At 46.1% G+C, this 18,639-nt stretch overlaps 1 protein-coding gene across 1 annotated transcript in view; it reads left to right on the forward strand.

Moving 5' to 3' along the window:
• Positions 1–11,780, forward strand: part of LOC133341005 (alpha-N-acetylgalactosaminide alpha-2,6-sialyltransferase 2-like) — a 32,511-nt gene extending 20,731 nt beyond the window's left edge. Inside the window, exons 5-9 of the mRNA XM_061549587.1 lie at positions 1,376–1,514; positions 4,367–4,470; positions 5,686–5,769; positions 7,179–7,278; positions 8,552–11,780. Of these exons, the coding sequence (XP_061405571.1) occupies positions 1,376–1,514; positions 4,367–4,470; positions 5,686–5,769; positions 7,179–7,278; positions 8,552–8,725 (601 nt within the window). The 3' untranslated portion in view covers positions 8,726–11,780. The remainder of the gene's footprint in view (positions 1–1,375; positions 1,515–4,366; positions 4,471–5,685; positions 5,770–7,178; positions 7,279–8,551) is intronic.
• The last annotated feature ends 6,859 nt before the right edge of the window (positions 11,781–18,639 follow it).

The following is an 18,639-nucleotide window of genomic DNA, read 5'->3' on the forward strand; positions in this document are numbered from 1 at the left end:
CTTACCCCCGTCGTTGTCCACAAAACTTCAGTGCCGACACTTTCAAATAAAAGACAGGGAAAACAAAAAAGAGAATTGCTAACATCACATCCAGCCAGCCACCTCCGTTTCTCATAACAAGCGCGGGTGAAGCTTCGTGTGTAGCTTCGTCCTCTGTCACTGGCCTGCTGCTGGATTTGTAAATCGGGTTGGTCCGGTCCGAGATCCTTTATCTTTTTTATTTCTTCCAGCGAAAGCCTTGTGAAAGGGTTTTTTTTGTAAATAAATTACAGAATTTGGATGAACTGCTGCCATTGTTTACACAAAAAATTTGATCAGCCTAGCAAGTGTCAAAGTGGTGTCGCCTTCGCACTCGCAGTAGTGGCCTACAGCGTAAATTTGAATGACAGGTGACGAGAACCAATCAGATTGGATAAAATAACATGTATCCAATTCTGATTGGCCAGGGACGCAACGACTTGCGCCCCGAGGAGAATCTTTAAGAAACCAATTAGAGACCAGCTTCAGGTCACATGCTGTCCGAAAATGTAAAGTCTCACATAGACATCCATTTGTCCGGCGCCCCGCATAAAACACATTTAAAAACATAGAAAATAGTTGACCGATTAAAGCCAGTTTTTATTAAATGCTGATGCTTTTCTTACTACCAGCCGGCACATCGTATGAAAAAAATATTTTATTTATGTATTTTTATATAAATTTTGTATATGTATATTTCTGGAATATTGATGGGGGCGGCGCCCCTGCGCCCTCTATTGACGAGCCGCCACTGTCTAAAACTACAGACTTGTTTCAGCTACTTGGGTTGAAAAGATGACCTATAGCTTCTCATCAGTATTTGTCAGAAGTATTGATATGACTTTATTGCTGAAAATAGTTGGCATTATAAATCTTGTGCAACACGTGGCGTTGTCACCCTGGTATGGGCATTGCTCTGGGCTCTTGTTTGGAAGTGTGCGCCAAAAGGCTTTCAGATTCTTAACTATTTATGACAAAGTGCCTCTTTTCATGAACTTTAAAACTAAGTGCCCGTTCACAATAATCTTTACCGCTGCATTTCGGTAGTGTACATGTTGTCATTTCAGACCCTCTTGTTGAGGAGGATGCATGTGTCATTTTGGACCCTTTATTTGAGTCCTCATTCCTCGTGTGTGTTTAGCTTTGGGAGGAAACCAGAGCATACAGAGGAATCCCGTGCAGAACAGGGGGAGAATCGTACAAACCCCGCACAGAAAGGTGCCCGAGTCAGGAATTGAACCCAGGCTCTTCTTGCCGTGAGGCACATGGCTGTTAAGACCACTTTGCTGCCACCCTGCTTGATGGCAGTGTTACGCAATCCATGCGTGTGCATGATTATCTTCCTTCCTCGTTGCAGGATGAACGGAGCCATCACCGACGGATTTGAGAGTGACGTTGGCACGAGAACTTCGTTCTACTTTTTCTCCACAAACACGATGAAGAACTCGCGGCTCGCCTACCAGGAGTTTGGCTTTGAGCATCCTTCGTGGTCCCCGGTAACAAACCCATTGTCATGGTCGCGATCGGTGACGTTGAATTGTAACAGCGTATGCACCACAGCGCCTATGCATTCTATGCGTCTAAACTACTCGATTTGCGATCGCACGTAGCGGCAATTGTCGCTCGCTCCTTGCAGGCCAGGTTCCGAGTTTCCTTGTGCCACACAGGGGCGGCTGTCACTCGGAGTGCCCTTTTAAATGTGTTAAGATGAGATGTCGTGTAAGTCGCTGATTGTGTGGAAAGCACTCTGAAGTGCCGTTCCAGCATGAAGAAACAATTGCATTTTTAGAATTATTATTACTATTTCATTTATACGTGTCACGTATTGTATGTGTGTTTCATGTTGGCTCTGTAAAAACCTAGGCCTTATGCTAATTATAACATTGGGGCTTCAGAATTTGTATATTTGTATGTTCATTTATATACATAATTGTGTAAAGTACAGATGATTCTATAGATAACTGCATACAGATAATAGGATTTTTCTAATATTCTTAGAGAACATTTAATTTGCTACTGCACTTTTCAGCGGCTACTCGTATTTACTGTTCAAGTCAAGGTCACTTCCTGCTCAGATTAACGCTAAGGGGGTGTGCATGTCCTGTTTACCGCCGTGAGCCAGTGGTGGAAACTACTAATTCCTATGGCAGGGACGAGTCTATTCTTCCCCACAAAGTGGCACTTATGTTATTGACCCCCGAGGGATGATGGGCTGAGTTAGCTTCCAACCAGCTCTTGACCTTGCGACCTTTCGATTGTGAGCCGCTTTCTCTCCCACCAGTGTCCAGGCCTTAGAAGCGCTACGCTGCTCTTCTCTCTTTGTCCCACGGCCTGTGCATGTTTGTGGTTGACTTGCAGTGCACACATCATGTGGTTGGTGCATTCTGTAATCTATAGAAGCAACATGTGACCCGCCCAATTCTGGCGTGAATCGCAACCAACGCCAAATATAAAGTATTTCATCGACAGCCATATATATTTTCCCCCATCAATGTAGCTATTTTATTTATCTAACTTTTTTTTAATTGTCAATGTTTTATTTTGGTCCTCGGTTATGAGCATTTGGACGACTGTATCCGTTTTCACCGTCAAAATGCCTTCACATCTCTATCTCTGAATCGTGACTGGTGTGGCCACCGCCACTCTGAGCCCCTCCCCACCGCCCCCTGTGAGGACAGACGCTGCCTCTCCATGCAGCAGCAGCAGCAGCAGCAACCTCACGGGCCTGATGTAGCCTCCTCCTCCCTCACCTCTCCTGACCCCTTGTTCCCGATTATCCCTCCCTTTAACAACCTTTTTCTCTTCTTCTCAATTCTTTATCTTCTCCCTTCCCTCTCACATTCCTCTTTTCCCATGCATTCCATCTGTGACTCTGCTCAGCTTCCAGTGGTGCATCATGAGAAAAGGCTGCTGGGAGTCCGTCAAGGCATTAGCGGATCGGACGAAGAGACGCGCTTTCGCCAGAGCTTTTCTCCGCGGCGTTAGCAGGTGTTTTCCCAAAATGGGATTTGTGAAACAAAGGGATAGATTGACCATCGAACATCGATTGATGATGTAGGATTAATAACAAATGGAAATGAGAGGTCTTGGTAATGAAGGCTGCAAAGTGGTGCTCAAGATAACTTATTATGATCAAGATCAATAAATGAAAACCATTTATACACTGATAACATAAACAATGTGCCGAGTGACGACCGTCAGCGTCGCAACTTGGAAACATACGCAGGTATGATTGTGACTGCTCCCAGATATCACATACCTGTGATACCTGTGCGTTTGTCAAATCTGTGGAGAAAAAAACAAACACACCTGCAGCATTGTGAATCTTACGTGGCTGTTTTATCTTCTTCTGTGCGCAAACCGGCATTTTGTTAATGGAAAAGTAGCCACACAATCATCCACGATAACATGCTCCACTTGGATCCAGTGGACAAATTAAGTTGCTTAAAGCCTGAAACGATAAGCAGCGTGCCTTGCTTATTGTCACTTCCCCGCTACGGAGTGAATGTTTTCGTCGCTTTGGTTGTATCGTCTGGTTTCATTTATGGATGTCATGGACAGGTTTGCATGCGTAACTCGGAACATTATAATCCAGAGGTCGCCAGTTCGGTCTCCTGGCAGCGTAGTTGGAACAACCTCCCACCCTGTCCACCCAGCAGTTCGAATGGGTTCACCACCGTTAGTCCGTGGGACAGGTCGTGTGTGGTGATGTACAGTGGGGGTATTCCCGCCTCTTCCATAACGTCTGGCCAGCATGGAAGAGTAGGCCAAATACCCTGGAGAAGGGTTCTCTTGTTGCTCTCCTTCATCGAGACCCTTCCGCCAGCAGTGGAGTGAACGAGTTATTGCAGGGCTGCACCTTTACCTTTACGTGGCTTAGATAAAGTAAGAACTTTTAAGTTGTAGTAAAAATATTTAAACAAAAATATTTTTTCAAAATGTGGCTTGTGGGTGTACAAGGAGAAATGCGAGCGGAGTGGGGCATGGGGGGGGGGGGGTCCAAAAGAAAGTGAACGATATTAAACAAAAAAAAAGTTAAATTTTACCCAGGAAAGCCTCAAGATTATTGCAGGAGGGTCCTGTCAAATTTCCGCAATAGGTTGCGATGTTTCTGATGTGTGCGATTCCAGTTTAATAATTTGCAGGTAACATTTTCAGCATTGGGATGATTGGGCCAACAGCAGTTGCGCACCGTCTGTGTTTCAAGCTATGGGGGGAAACCCATACAGAACAGGGGTTGACCGTACAAAGTCCATGTAGAAAGGTTCCCGGGTCGGGGATCGAACCCAGGCGGTTTGTCGCTGTGTGGCACGAGTGTTCATGTCCTTCCTTACGCTGTGCCTCGCAGGAGACGCGCTACATCTTCATCCCTTGCGGCTACCAGGACTACTACATGGTGACTGCTGCAGCGAGGGGAATCCTCGTCCACAAAGGGGAAGACAAGAATGACCGGTAAGCGATGGCTGGGATGTGTGTGTGTGGTGGGGAGTGGTGGCGCAGTGCTGCACTGCTCTGAACCCGGTGACCCGAGTTCGATTTCTGCGCATGACTAATCACAGTGGGTGGGTTGAGTGGGAATGCATTGTAGCTGAGAATGCATTTACAAACCTGTTTATACTAACCTCGCCGTGATAATCGTACCTTCGATTAGCACGGCTGTATGTACGTATGTTGAACTTCTTTCTTAACGTACGTACAGTGCGGGAAAAATCAAGGTACTTACTGAGTGCAAGGATATCGAGTGGTGCCAAAATCTGTGACAAGGATTTACGCAACAACCTGAGCGTGTTTGTGGGTGTTTACGTGTCTTTGTCCGTGTCTCCGTGTCGCTCTGCGTGTGTGTTTTTGTGCTTGTGTGTGCTGGTATAGATTTCCACATGGTAAGTCACTTTGTTGAGCTTTCATTTGTGGCCAGGTCACTTCTGAAACATAAGTTAATAGCTCCGTGGGCTTTATATGGTAAGATAAAAAAATAGTGTTTTTATTTGTATATATTTTTTAAAGTGATTTGTTTTCCTTTACTATACTTTGTGCTCCTGTGTTTTTGTATTGTTTGTTGTTTTAACGTTCTGACTCATCCCTTATGGACATCTGGGAAAACTACCTTCATAGCTCATCGGATTCCTCCAGAATAAATATTCTGTGTCTGTCTCAATGTTCTTGTGTGTGTTCGTGTCTTTGTGTTTTAGTGCCTGTGTCTCCGTGTGTGCGGCTCTCTATCTCTGCATCTCTGTGTGTGTCTCCGCATGTGTTTGTGTGTCCATGTCTATATGCCCAAATGCACACGCGTGACCGAGGGAGGTTTAGAGTGGGGGCTGACTGCACATTGCCAACAAAGACACGTCAAATTACTCTAAAATAAACGACCTGAACATCTAATAACTTATCTGTATTTGAGAAGAGTTTTTTTTTTTTTACCGATTCTCATATTTTGGTCCTGGCAAAGGAGGTCCCATGATTTATTTGTATTTGTCCCCAAAAATCCTAAATATGAAAATCTCAAACTCATCTCAAGTATGTATATATATGCGCTGCTGCAGTCCATTACCGATGATAACATTAACAGAACTGCATACCTTGTGTGTGTATCGAGTGCTGTATATCCTAAACAACATTTGGAAAAATGTGAATTTTGTCAGCAAATGCATCTTTTTTTTTTGCTTTCAGGCCTTGGAAATACTTTGGAAAAGAGAATGTTGCAAAGAAGATTAAAATGCTTCATCCGGATTTTCTACGGTATTTGAAAAACAAGTAAGTTCACTCTGCTGGCACACGGAACGAGGTCGAGGCAGCAGCCTGGAGACCTCAAAAGAGCAACCTGCAGGCAGAGCAGTCGAGCAGCCGACACGAGCATCAGAACGAGATAGCTCTTCTTAGTTTGATACGTGGCAAGACAGTCAGGCCAAATGATGTCCATTAGCCTCTTATAGGTGTTGGTTCAGGGCTGTGTGGCCAATGATGGAAGAGGCTTCCCCCGAGCTCGCACTTACTCATGCGGTTGTTTGGGTTCTCAAACGTCCGTAATGTTGTTCCCCAAGACCTTTTGTCAGTGATTCACCCACGTGTGATTCTAGTCTGAGGAGTCTGACTCCTCAAATCAGTTTTTTTCTCTGTTTTTGAAATTAATTGCAATTTTAGGCGTGATTTTCCATGTGATTGAGGTCATTCACTTCTGTCTAACTGCTTAGTAAATAGGTCCGCACATTTTATTTCTGATCCCTCTACATTGATGATGCCCATAGTTATTTCGCCTGATCCAGGAGCTTTCCTGTTTCTCCTACTGTGAAGGGGGCAATGGTTCCTTCCTTAGGTGTCATGTCCTGAACGTCGTCATCCTCCTCCTGAGAAATCATCGTTTACTCGTGGAATTGGATTTCTTCACTGTGGAGATTTGCGTAATAATATTCCTCCCCTGATGTTAGCTGTGGGGGAACTTGGGTTGCTGGGTTCAAAGAGCAGTGCGCTGCTAACCACTGCACTGCATTATTGTTCCATGTGCGCGCACAAACACAACTTTATTCCCTTCCAATGTTTGAAATGGGGAAAAAAAATTCGAGTAAAAAATGGTCATATGTAAAGCATCACACACAAAGGGACATATTTGGAAGAATGAGAGGTTAAAACTATCTCTAGAAACTGTGAGCCAGGAATTCCAAGCGTGGTACGGAGTGAAAACATGGTCTCTGTCTAGTGCCCAGCGTACGTCACCCGTGCGTAATCCAGATGGATAATTGGCTCTCAACTCCGGCGTTGGGGCCGCAGAGTGCCCTTGTTGGCCATTGAAGTGGATCTCTCCACGTTCTCCATGTCAAGGGTGTGAGCCTTCGCTGTGTACAGCTGAGCTGACAAAAAGAACAGATCGGTAACAAAAACAAAAGGAGCCAGGCCACTCGAGCACCGAGAGGTGGCCGGAGATCGCGGAGGTCTGTGTGCTGAGCTGGCAACGCTGAGGGGCCTGGATTCGAATACAGATGGTTGCCTTTGATTTAAAAAAAAGTCTCAAGTGCAGTCAGATGCTGGCTTCAGCCTGGTCAACAATGTCTGCTCAAAAACACCATCACGTAATTCAATTGGTTGTGCATTTAATTTGTCTCATCTAGCACGAGGCACAAGAATAGTTTGTTCAACACGAATTCATCTCCTTGTTTTATTTATTTCAGTTTCCTGCCTTCGGGGATCCTTCAAACGGACTTCAGAAACCTCTACAGGCCCAGCACAGGCGCCATAGCTCTGCTAACCGCTCTGCACACGTGTGACGAGGTAATCCTGGATACATGTTCAAAAGAGACTTGGGAGGCGGAGCCATGGATGGATGACAGCGGCTTTATTTATGAACAAGAGGGAGTTGAGGATTCCAGAGGGAATGCCAGTTGTACCAGATGAGATAGCATTTGAGTCTTTGTGGTATTTTTTTTAAATCTCGTTGCTTTATCCCAACTATGTTCTAAGTGCGCAATCGTAATCATATCCGAATGTCCTTGGAGAACCCTGCATCACGCAGTACATCACCATGTGTCGGGGAACAGCCGGAAAAGTGATGTCACAGAACTTCAGCAGCACTTTTCTTATGCACAGCGACATGGAGGACTCATATGGTGGACCCATATGGTGGACCCGTATGATGGATCCTATTATCCACCATTTTCACTCCACTTATCCACGGGGGTAAAATCGTGATAACGGCGGATAATAGGATGACCATTGCTCGAGAGAAAGTTTCAAATGAGGGGAGTCCAGGTATGATGCCCATAACCTGTGGATAGCCTGTGGGTGATGCGATGAGTTGACTACCGTTCATCATCCCTGTTCGTACTGTGTCCTGCCCAAAGCCACTTACAGATAAGGTTGTCCCGCAGGGGTGCTAGTGGTGAGCTACCGAGCTGTGTGTGTCCGAGACTTCACCCTTGGCAACTGGTTATCCCGGGATTCGTTGAACCTGTGTGAGACTTTTTTGACCGTTAATAAGCCAAAAGATGGCATTAGTTCCAGGTGCAGAATGCTGTGCCTTGTTAAGCAACTAGAGGAGCGCTGATGTGAGGGAGGATTGTGATGTGGGCTGTGCGTTATACCCTGACAAGGCCACGGGCATGGATCCCATCACAACAGGAGCACTTGCAAATTTGTAAATATGATTTTTTAAATGTCCGTATTTTCTGTTAAACTGTATGGAGATGCACAAATGTTTATTGGCCTCGGCCACAAAAAGATCTGGCCAAATGTTTTTTTTAGACCCTCCACCAACATTAATTAAACAATAGGAATTAACAGTATTAATTACTGGGGTGAGTGATGGTGGTTAGGGGCACTCTTGTGTAAACCCAACAACCTGTGTTTGATTCTGGAACACGGCTAACATCAGTGATGAGTGCTATCTGAACTAGTCCTGCGTAGCACCCCAAAGGAGCAATCCGAACTGACCAGTATTGGTGAAGTATGGTGATACAATTCCCAAGAGTGACACGGCATGGGGAGGCCTTCATCCAAGCAGGGCATTGACAGAGGGCATTAACTGATTACTTTCTGTTTGTTGCAGGTCTCTGCATATGGCTTCATTACCAGCAACTTCAGGAAATTTCCAGACCATTATTTTGACAAAAAACAGAAGCTTGTCTTTTATGTCAACCACGATCTATCCCTCGAGAAGAAATTATGGAAAAAGCTAAATGACCTGGACATCATGAAGCTTTACCGGCGGAAAATGGTCTAGGTTCAGCGATGGATTGGTGTTGGTTTGGCATGCTGCCGCTGTGCCATGAACTGTAGATCCCCATTCTCTATCCAAAGCAATGGTCACACTTGTTCCTGTGGAATACCTCACTTCATATATTGTTTTTTATTTACTGTGGAGAAAATAAAAAAAGTACATAGCACCCACCCATCACACAGACACGTGGTGAGTTGCAAAACGGCGGTGTCCCACAGTATCCACTTGACACGATCCATCACAATGTTGTGTGAAACCTCATGCAGTGCTGTAGTGGAGCATTGTGGGTAAACGGTACATTAAATAGGTCAGCTTCTGTTCCCTATCTGAACACACAACATATTTTTTATTTGTGTATATATCGGCCTTCCAGACGACTTGTAACAATACGGTTTTATGATAGAGGTCATACCGTAACGTAAGCCTCTAATGCGCTCTTGCGAGCTTCTGGTTATGATGTAGTAAAGCAAGTAAAATGTAATGGATAAATTGTCGAGTGTATACCCCCAGTAACTAGTCACTGTGAAAGTCTAGCATTGGTGACCCATCTGATACCGAGTGGCATTGATGCTGAATAATGTTTTACCCATTCATTATTTACCAGTTCCCGTTTGAGGAAATAATTATCTTAAGTGGCCTTATATCCGGCTGTAGTCATTATGGCGAGCAGATTTTGTATGCAGTGAAAATGACATTTGCCGTTTAAAATTTGGAGTAAGTTGAGTGGATCGAAGTGTTTGTCGCACCAATCGCCAAGGCACTGTACCATACTTCGCAGAATTTGTATAATTTTCTGATTAGGAGAGACATGGCCGGACAAGGGTTCGGTTTTTGATACTACTGTACTATAAACTCACTGTTCTATAAATCAAATATTTAATTTTGTATACATTGAAATCGCTGCCAGCTTTGCGGCCCTTTGGAGCACTGAGAGCCATATATGTGTCACACCAACCACTGAACACCTCCACCACCACCTGAGTGGAAAATCTAGTACAGCCTATGCTCGTTCAAAGGACTGTATAATTCCACTTTTGTAATGTTGACATGATTATTAAACCGGTGTGCATGGCAACGCAGCGGTCCAGTGTCGCGGGTGCTCTCCTCATCCCCCTGTGGCGCTCTCCACAGACAGCGGTACCGCCACTTGTCTGCGGAGAAAATGTCGTGGAGAATGAGAGTACATTCGCACGTGACTCCGCGCGTTTTAGAACATCGCGGGTAATTGGAAGCATCTAAGAACGTTGGGAATATTTGCAGGATGGCAGCGGATAATGGGTAATAGGTTAACGGATAAGGAGTTGTGTTATTCACGTTATGTTGCGCGTGCTTGTATTGGTTTTACAGGGTATAAGATGTGTGCGGGTGGCTGTATAAATGTGACATCGTGTACTGTTAAGACATGGGGTGGAATTCCAGTAATGTGTCGGGTTCTTGCCTGGTCAAAGCAGTGACTTGATGTGTGTGTGTGTACCTGCTGAATGCAAAAGTGTTTTTTAAAAAAAAATGTTGGTCTCTTCGTGCTCCTTTAAAATGTTGAATTTAGAAGCAAGGTTCTGTGTTGTTGTGATCTGAATGTATTTAGAGGGACTGGGCGTTGTTGCGCGGCGCATGCCAAATTGAGGTCCTTCAACAATGTTGGCTCGTTTGTTGGCGAGCTGCGATTGGCTGGAATGCCGATGGAAGCGTCGATTAACCAATGAAAGTCGTTTGTTAAGTTCACTGTGCATTAATCGATTATAAGAGTTATTACACGTGTAACATTTGTGGAAATTGCATCCAAGCGAATGTTACATTTCGGGTAATGGAGCAAACAGAATTGCACAAACCAGTCAACTTGGACGAAGCGTTGATTCTTGCTTCGGCCCCCTGCACTGTGACGAGGCAATTGAATGACTGGGTGGGGTAGGGCACACCCATAGTACATTGTTATAGAAGCCTCCGAGTGAGTTTAAATGATAAATTAATGGCATTATTGCAGAGGGGGTGAAATAATGCATGACAATGAAGCATTGACGAGGTGTTTGTCCTGATCGTTAAAACGGCTCGCAGCGGGGTACAACACCGTGTGTATCGAGACTGATGTCGAGTTTTTTCAGTGCTTTTTTGAACGTCAGAATCGACCTTTTTGTTAAGGATAGAAGGCAATTGGTGAATTGATATTAACATTGTCCAACAGAGTAGAGTCGTTCAAATGAACCACAGCTGTAGACAATCTTAATGTCAGATGTTTTTGCTTTGTTACTGGTGTTATTCCAAAAGGAATGATGTTTACAGAATGCTGTATTTTAATTCATGCGTTCATGAGCCTTTCCAGAAAACCAAAAGACCGTTTTCTGTTGATGGTCCTGGAATTTAAAATGTTTTAATATGTCAGTGCTGTAAATTGCATAAGCAAGGGTGCACTAAACCCACTGTGTCTCAGGGGTTTACACCGTTCTCGTACAACCCGTTATGACTTTGGGAGAAGCAAACAATCGATTTACTCTGCTGCTGTCTTGGGTAATTACTCGACGTGTAATGATTCATCCACGCACCTCCGATTAGCACGGTTGGCTACGTATGGTGAAACAGAAGTTTATCACACGTACAAGTGTGAACGTATCAATTCTCCTGCACAGTAGTGTTGTGTGTGTACATTATGAGCAAATCTCACAGTAATTGGGGAGTAATATTGCAGATCCTGTTATCCACGAATTTACAAAAAACAATCCCGGAGGAAAATTATTTGTGGATATTTGCGGAATTTTCCACACGACTCAAGTGCACAAACGTAAAATGCGCGCATAATGGGAAGGGGTTCCGCAGTGAGCCTTGGGGTGTAAATCGTGGATACGTGGAAGAATAGCGCTGCCGATTTAGAAGATTGCACGTCCCAGAGTTTCCACGGACAATCGGAGTTGTGGGTAGCATGGTGACGCATACGATGAGTTTTGTAAATGAGAAACTTTGGATTGAATCATGAACTTGAGGGAAGTGGTGAATTGTTACATGCTCATTAAGGTGTACATGAATTGTGGTTAGAAAAATACAGTACAAATAAAATCTGTTTTCGTCATTTTGTTCTTTTCTTTGAACCTATCTACGTGACTTTACCGAAAGACCCAAGAATATAAATAAAATACGAATTGAAAATGGCATGACACTGAAAGATTTCTGGATTGCCGTTGCATCGTGGTTCACGAGCTTTCAGTGCCGGTCATTGTTTTGTATTTTTAAGTACTGTACGTTTGAATTGCTTATCGACGGCGTATCCACATTGTGAAAGTGGTTCTGTACATGTTCTCTTTGATGGTGTACTGTAGTAGATAACAGTTGGAAACTGGCAAGCGATAAGGACAGGTTTGTAAATACTGAACCAGTGATGTTCTAAGCCCCCCCACTTAACTTTCATTGCCACAGGCATTCCAACAAACGGCGCGTTGTGCAATTGCTTCTGCTTTCCATGCAGCTCAAACAAATACGATGTGGAGGGGGGGGGGGCTTCATCTAGTAGTGGATTGACGAGTCGTTCACCTCTTTATGCACCAGCACTCGTTGCAGTAGTGTGGAGTGTGAGCCGCCTCTGGACTATTTTTCAGCCTTCATCTTCCCCACTTGCCTGGGCTTGTGAAACGCAGTTGCCTAATTGTGTGGTACACTAATGAGGAATGAAGGACGGTGCGACACCAACCCTGATTCTGATAGCACTTCACCAAGTCATGGCGCTCATTTGTATGCAAACTGATGTATACGCTGAGTAGATGGAGCAAATCCGAGGTCGTGTTTGTATCACACGATGGTGGTGTTTGATGAAGGCCATGGTGATTTGGCGGCGGCGGTGGTGATGCTGCGCATTTTACACCTGGAAAAATTTACTTCCTGTGGGAAAATGTCCGGTGTGGGTTTTTCACGTGGACAGTCAAGTCTGTCGCAAATGTTGACAGTTTCCGGAGAATCCCACGAATAGAAAATGTGTCGTCTTAAACTGAATCGTACGTAAACATTTTAGATAAAATGATTTAAGTAGTTATCATGTGTAAATATTGTACAATTATTAATGGGTTAAATTTAACAAAAAAATAAAGTTTATTTTACTTGTATATAAAGAATTGTCGAGGCTTGAATTTTCTCCACGTCCATCATTGGGAAGCGTCAGGGTCCAGATGTCACCGGTGACCAAGGCGGGTTGGACGCCACTCCCACACCTTGGCAACGATTTACCTCCTCCCGACACCACGGCTGCTGCTCGATATCCTCCGGCTGCTGTCCTAGCAATGCATCCCTCGATCCGGATTAACGACGTCCATTTTTTTTAAGATGACGCTATTGTGTGTTTTAAAGGTAACACGAAAACACCGTAGCAGGTGGGCCACTGCGAGAAGGCTACCGCCTCCTCCTGACCGTGTCATCGCACATCAGAGCCGACAGGAACTCACTTTGGCTTGACTAATGTAGCAGCTTCTCTAATTGAAAACGAATTTCTTTAGAACAGCCTTTTGTGTTTAATTTGCCCTTCCCCGCACCTCCGATTAGCACGGTTGGCTACGTAACGGTGCGAAAGTTATACATACATACATTTCTGGCTTCCATTATTGGTGTAATGTTCTAATACAGTGTATTGCAGTATCCCATCAGTCTTTTTTTGCCACTGAGCTCCCGGATTTGCTTTCCTCTTGTTTTTCCATATTATGCTGCAGTAGCCGTGCTGTCACCCAACACTGATTCTGTAGCTGGGGTGGCTGCGCTCGCCAGCTGACTATTCACAGCCACCACGGTGTCCGAGTGGATTGCGCAAACCTCGTTTTTCCGGATGACATTTGAGTCGGCTTAGGGAGTGTTTTCTTTTGTCATTGACATAGTTTGGTGGTTGGTGGCCTGAACAATAGGGGTGGAGCCGCTCCTTCGCACTGTGTGTATGGGCCGTGGCCTCGGAGGGGCTCGACGCGTTACCCACTGGCGCCTCAGGGCAGTGGCAGCCACAAGAAAGTAAATTATACTTCAGAACTATGAGTAAAATGTAAGCGTTGACAGGTAGCTTGTAAATTGTGCTCCTTGGCAGCTGGTGTCCATATTTCCCTCAGATACAACATGACGATGTTCAGCTGTTTCTTACCTTTTACATTTGCACTCCCATTCGTGTAATGTCAGCAGGGTCCACGAAACAGATGCACACTAGCTATATTGATGGGCAACTTGGTTATTTTTTTTGTACATTATTTTCATTGATCCAACCACGGGGGGGGGGGGTGGGGGTATATCTTCCTCGACAGGTGAGCGGTGCATAGCGGGATAAGCAGCTCGGACAGACAACCAACGCAGACGTGTAGGACCAAAGCGGTATGTGGTACATGCGTCAAATCCCTTTTCTTCGGGGAAGGGGGAAAGGGGGGTGGAGTCAGGCTCATTTCAAGTTCAATTAAGTAACCTCCTGGTCTCTGGAGTGGCATTCACTAGGGGGCCCCAAATCTGGGTGAACTCCCCTTCCCCTATTCCTCGGTTTCAGACTCGGGTGTTCTAAAGCTGCTAGAGCCAATAGGGCGTTATGCAAGAGGGTGAATGAGGTGGCCCCATGATTCTTCCAGGAGCTCAGGGTGGTCTTTCTAACCGAAATGTAACATTCTTGGAGAAGGGTGTGGTGTTGCCTGGTGATACTTTGGGGTTGAAGGACCAGGAGGGATGATTCAATGCTAGATCGTAATCTCAGTGCCAGATATCACGTTGTACAGATCAGTTATTTTATATCAAAGAATGTCCTGATGGTGGGACAGTCCCAGTTTGGATGGTGCCCAGGGGGGCACCTCGACCAGTTTGGGGATATGGTCTGGAAGAATTTAGCCCTCCGTTGGTTAGTGAGATATGTGCCATGAAGGAACTGAAATTGAATCGTCCTGAGAGGGAGGGATCTTAGACCTTGCCGGGGGTTGTGCCAAATTAGTTTCCAAGACTGTGATGGGATTGGGTGGCCCAGCGTCCCCTCCCAAAGTGCCCTAGTCTTTGGTCTCACCTCGGTATGGCCCAGGAGTAGGAGTTGGTATGTCCTCTCCTCCGTCAGCCATACCCATATCGGGGAGAGGATCTTTTGGAGGTCAACACCCCTTGCCTTGTTAATAGAATCCCTGATCTGGAGAAATTTGAAAAAAAAATCGCTGTTAGGGATGTCATCGCTTTCTAATGTTTTTGGAGAGTGTCCATCCCCCTTTAGTCAGACGAGAGATCACCCACCCTCCTGATTCCCACTCTTTTCCAAGCCGGCCAGCTGACACCCTTGCCCCCAATAATCCCACATAGGGGAGAGTCGCTGGAGGCCAAAGGTGATATGGATCAGTTTATTTCTCAGGGTCCAACGGGTTGTGTTGACTGAGGGTAGTGGTTTGAAATCCGAGGGCTTATCTCTAGGGTGCAAGTGGACTATTGCCCCAAGGCTCCAGGGGGATAATGATGCCTCTTCCCACTTCTTTCAGGAGCCGTCTTTTCTTGTTGAGCCAATGCTTGACCATAAGGAGGCCTCCCGATAAGTAGTACTTCGCAAAATCAGGTAGCGCCAGCCCGCCGCATTTATTCCCCTGAGTTAATGTATGGTTGTCGATCTTGGCCACCTTGTGTCCCCAGACAAAGCAGGATACGAGGGAGTGGAGCTTACTTAAGAATGTCTGAGGTATCTGTCGGAATCATCCTGAGATGGTAGAGGGCCTTCCGAAGAGTCATCATTTTGACCAAGTGGACCTGATTGGGGAGTGATAGTGGGATATTGTCCCAAACGGCTAGAGAGGCCTCAATCTCCAGAAGAAGGGGGGGGGGGGGGAGTTCTGTTTGAAGAGGTCCGCTAGGTTGGAAGTAATATTCACCCCGAGATACCTGATTTGGGAGGGGCACAACCTGAAGTGGGAGACGTTGGGCAGAGGTGTTCCCGAAATCGGGTACAGAGGCGTGATTTCTGACTTTGGAATGTTGAGTTTATAGCCTGAGACTGCACCGTACTCCACAATAAGCTTCGGGAGGGCAGGTATTGAGGTGTCCATTTTGTGATAGTAAGCAGATCGGTGTATAAATTGACTTTATTTTTCGACTTGCCCGTAGCATATACATAATATGAATACCTAATACCTCCTGGCTACTTCGTATCCTGGCTGCCAGAGGCTCAATTGCAAAGAGGGGGGGGGGGGCAGGATAGGGGGCATCTCTGTCTCGTGCCTCTAGTGAGGGGGAACCTCTGAGACAAACCCATTAGTAGTACCTATCGCAGTCAGATGATCATAAAGGAGTCTGCACATGTAGATGAACCGGGGAGGGGGGGAGGCTAGACTCTGCATGGTGCCAAAAATACACATTCCTGCGGAGGGAGCTGGTAGGAACGTTGGGTTGCTCGGTCAATGGCCAGGGTCAACGGCGGCGTGGTGTATTCCGCAAATATGCCCGACTGTGAGGGCGGGCACAAGTCGGCGTGAGTAGGTTAAACGTTGAGTTTTATAAGGGCAACACGGGGTGACCAGACCCTCCCCAACCAGCCCCACCCCTCCCACCCCCCTCCCCACCGAGCCCCTCCCCACCCTCCCCTCTCCACTCAGCCCCACCCCTCCCATTTTTAGATGCACGACGGACGGACGGATACAATAATCCCCTGTGGGCTGGTGTAACCAGGAGGTTCTAACAGTAAAACCCCCACTGTACCAAATCGAAAGCCTTCTCCCCGTCGAGTGCAATGGCTTTCGTGCTTGACCTGGAGTTTCTATGGCGGACTGCGTAGCGAGTCCTGACTCAGGGAGTTGGGGGGGATCTCTATGTCCTCCGGTGACAGCTATAAAGTGAGGCGATCCGCCACGAGGCGTGTTGTGTGCCGTGCATTGCCCATGAGAGCGGCACAGTGTCGTCGTGCACGGGAGGAAGAGGGGTTGAAGAAGAATACAAAACACTCCCAGGGGAGGAAAGGAGCGAAGGGATTACCAAGATGGTAAAAGTTACCCATACAAATGTTAACAGTAACAGGACAGCAGTATTCTTTGGCTCTTTAGGTAAAGTCACGTAGATAGAAAAAAAAGTAAATAAAATACAAACTACGACGCTTCGATTACAACACAAGCGATGACGATTATTATAGAAGTGACAGCACCTAAGCTCATACAACAGTTTTGAGTTTTTTTTGGTGTGGGAAAAAGACGTCTTGGTGCCTGGGCTTGTTCAGCAGCAGGGAATTAACGTCACTAATTGCGGTGAGTGGGGGAGAAGCGAGTTCCACACTACAGCGGCAACATCAGAGGATGTGAGCATCCACCTTTCCATTCAGTGCAAATGTATTCAAGCAAATAAAAATGTTCTATTTGTATATTCGAAAGCGTTGTGTGGAAAAGTACATTTGATGGCAGTCAATCTTGGATATACCAACACTGGTGCACTGTCAATAGCTTAGGATATAAACTATTATGTTTAACTGCTTGACCATGGTCATGCCATAAGTAGTATGTTAAATGTGTTGTGTGTACCCGGATAAGGGCAAAGCTGAAGTTTGGGGTTAAGGATACGGTTCCGAGTTTGGGGGGTGTAATGCAGCTTATTTGCAAAAGTGCTGGAAAAAACAACACGTGCCACATGGCCAAGTAGCATCTGTGCAAATACTCCCCTGGACGTGACCTCTGTAGTATCGCTCAGGTACGGGAAGGCTCTGGTGTAACTTTGAACACACCACTCACTTTATTGGTCTGGACAAGTGTGTACATTGAGCCATGGTGACATTGTAGCTTGTACGCATTTCAACTTGGTTGACCACCCAGATAAATTTGGGATGTGACGCATTTTGGATTTTAATAGGCCTGCAAAGGTGAAATCTTAAAAATATATATACTGTAAGATGCACGTGTAACCGGCTCGCCCTACCTCTCTCCTCCCGTGATCGTAACGAGGGGACAGACGGGTTAATAATAGTCGAGTTTGGAGGCGACGCGGGGGATACTCTCTGCGTGGTGTTCTGCCCTCCTCTTGAGGGTCGAGTGACTCCACAGAGAGGTGTGAAGCCGCAACTCTTTATTTCAAAGTGCTCTGAGCAACATTCGTGCATTTGTACCAATGACCAGATGCACACCAATCGACCCCACGTTACACACTTCACTGCTCAAATCCCTGTTGGTGGAATTGAGTGAAAGTGTTGATATTCTGCACCCACGCCTTCATAGGTGCTCGTTAACAGCACTTGCCCCAATAGTCTATTAGGCTATATGGGGATCTTTGTATGTTTTTTTAAGATTTCACCTTTGGCTTGCCAAGATGTCTCAGCGCGATTGCGCGATTGGCGTCACGCATGACACGAGATGAGGAATGCATCGGGATCTTGTCCAGAGCAGTGCAACACTTCGTGTTACTAACTCGCCATAATCGTCAATAATGGCGCAAAGAAGCCAGAGGTAGTCTCTACCATTCTGGCCTGGCACTTGTTAAAACGTTAATTTCTTTAGCACCGTACGTAGCCAACCGCGCTAATAGGAGGTGAAGGGAAAATGATAGCAACCTAAACACGACAAGTAGTTCTAAAGAAATGCGTTTTCATTCTAGATTTAAAAGTGCATAGCTCCAGCGGCTTCCTAATATCGGAAGAGCGTTCCAGACGGCCGCAGAAGCGCGTCTGAAAGCGCGCCTGTGCTGTGAAGGGCCATTGCCCGAAACGTCACCTGTTATCTATATGTAAGTTTGCTGCTGTTCGTGTATTAGTGGGTGCACGCTGCTGCCAATGCAGCTGCCGCGCCACGGGCGGACGGGGGCGACTCAGCTCACCCCGGGGAGCCGCAACCCTCGGGTGACGGCACCCCCCCCCCCCCCCGACGTGTGCCGGTGTCAACGCTGCTGGTTCGACAAATCTGGCTGCGTACCCACCGGATTATAAGACGCAGCCCCTCGCAGCCTTTCATTTAAATAGCAGGGGGTGGGGGCGGTGCGTCTTATAATCCGGA

Source organism: Lethenteron reissneri, chromosome 10 (assembly GCF_015708825.2).
Source record: "Lethenteron reissneri isolate LAM-NWPU_2019-01 chromosome 10, ASM1570882v1, whole genome shotgun sequence".
Classification (NCBI taxonomy): domain Eukaryota; kingdom Metazoa; phylum Chordata; class Hyperoartia; order Petromyzontiformes; family Petromyzontidae; genus Lethenteron; species Lethenteron reissneri.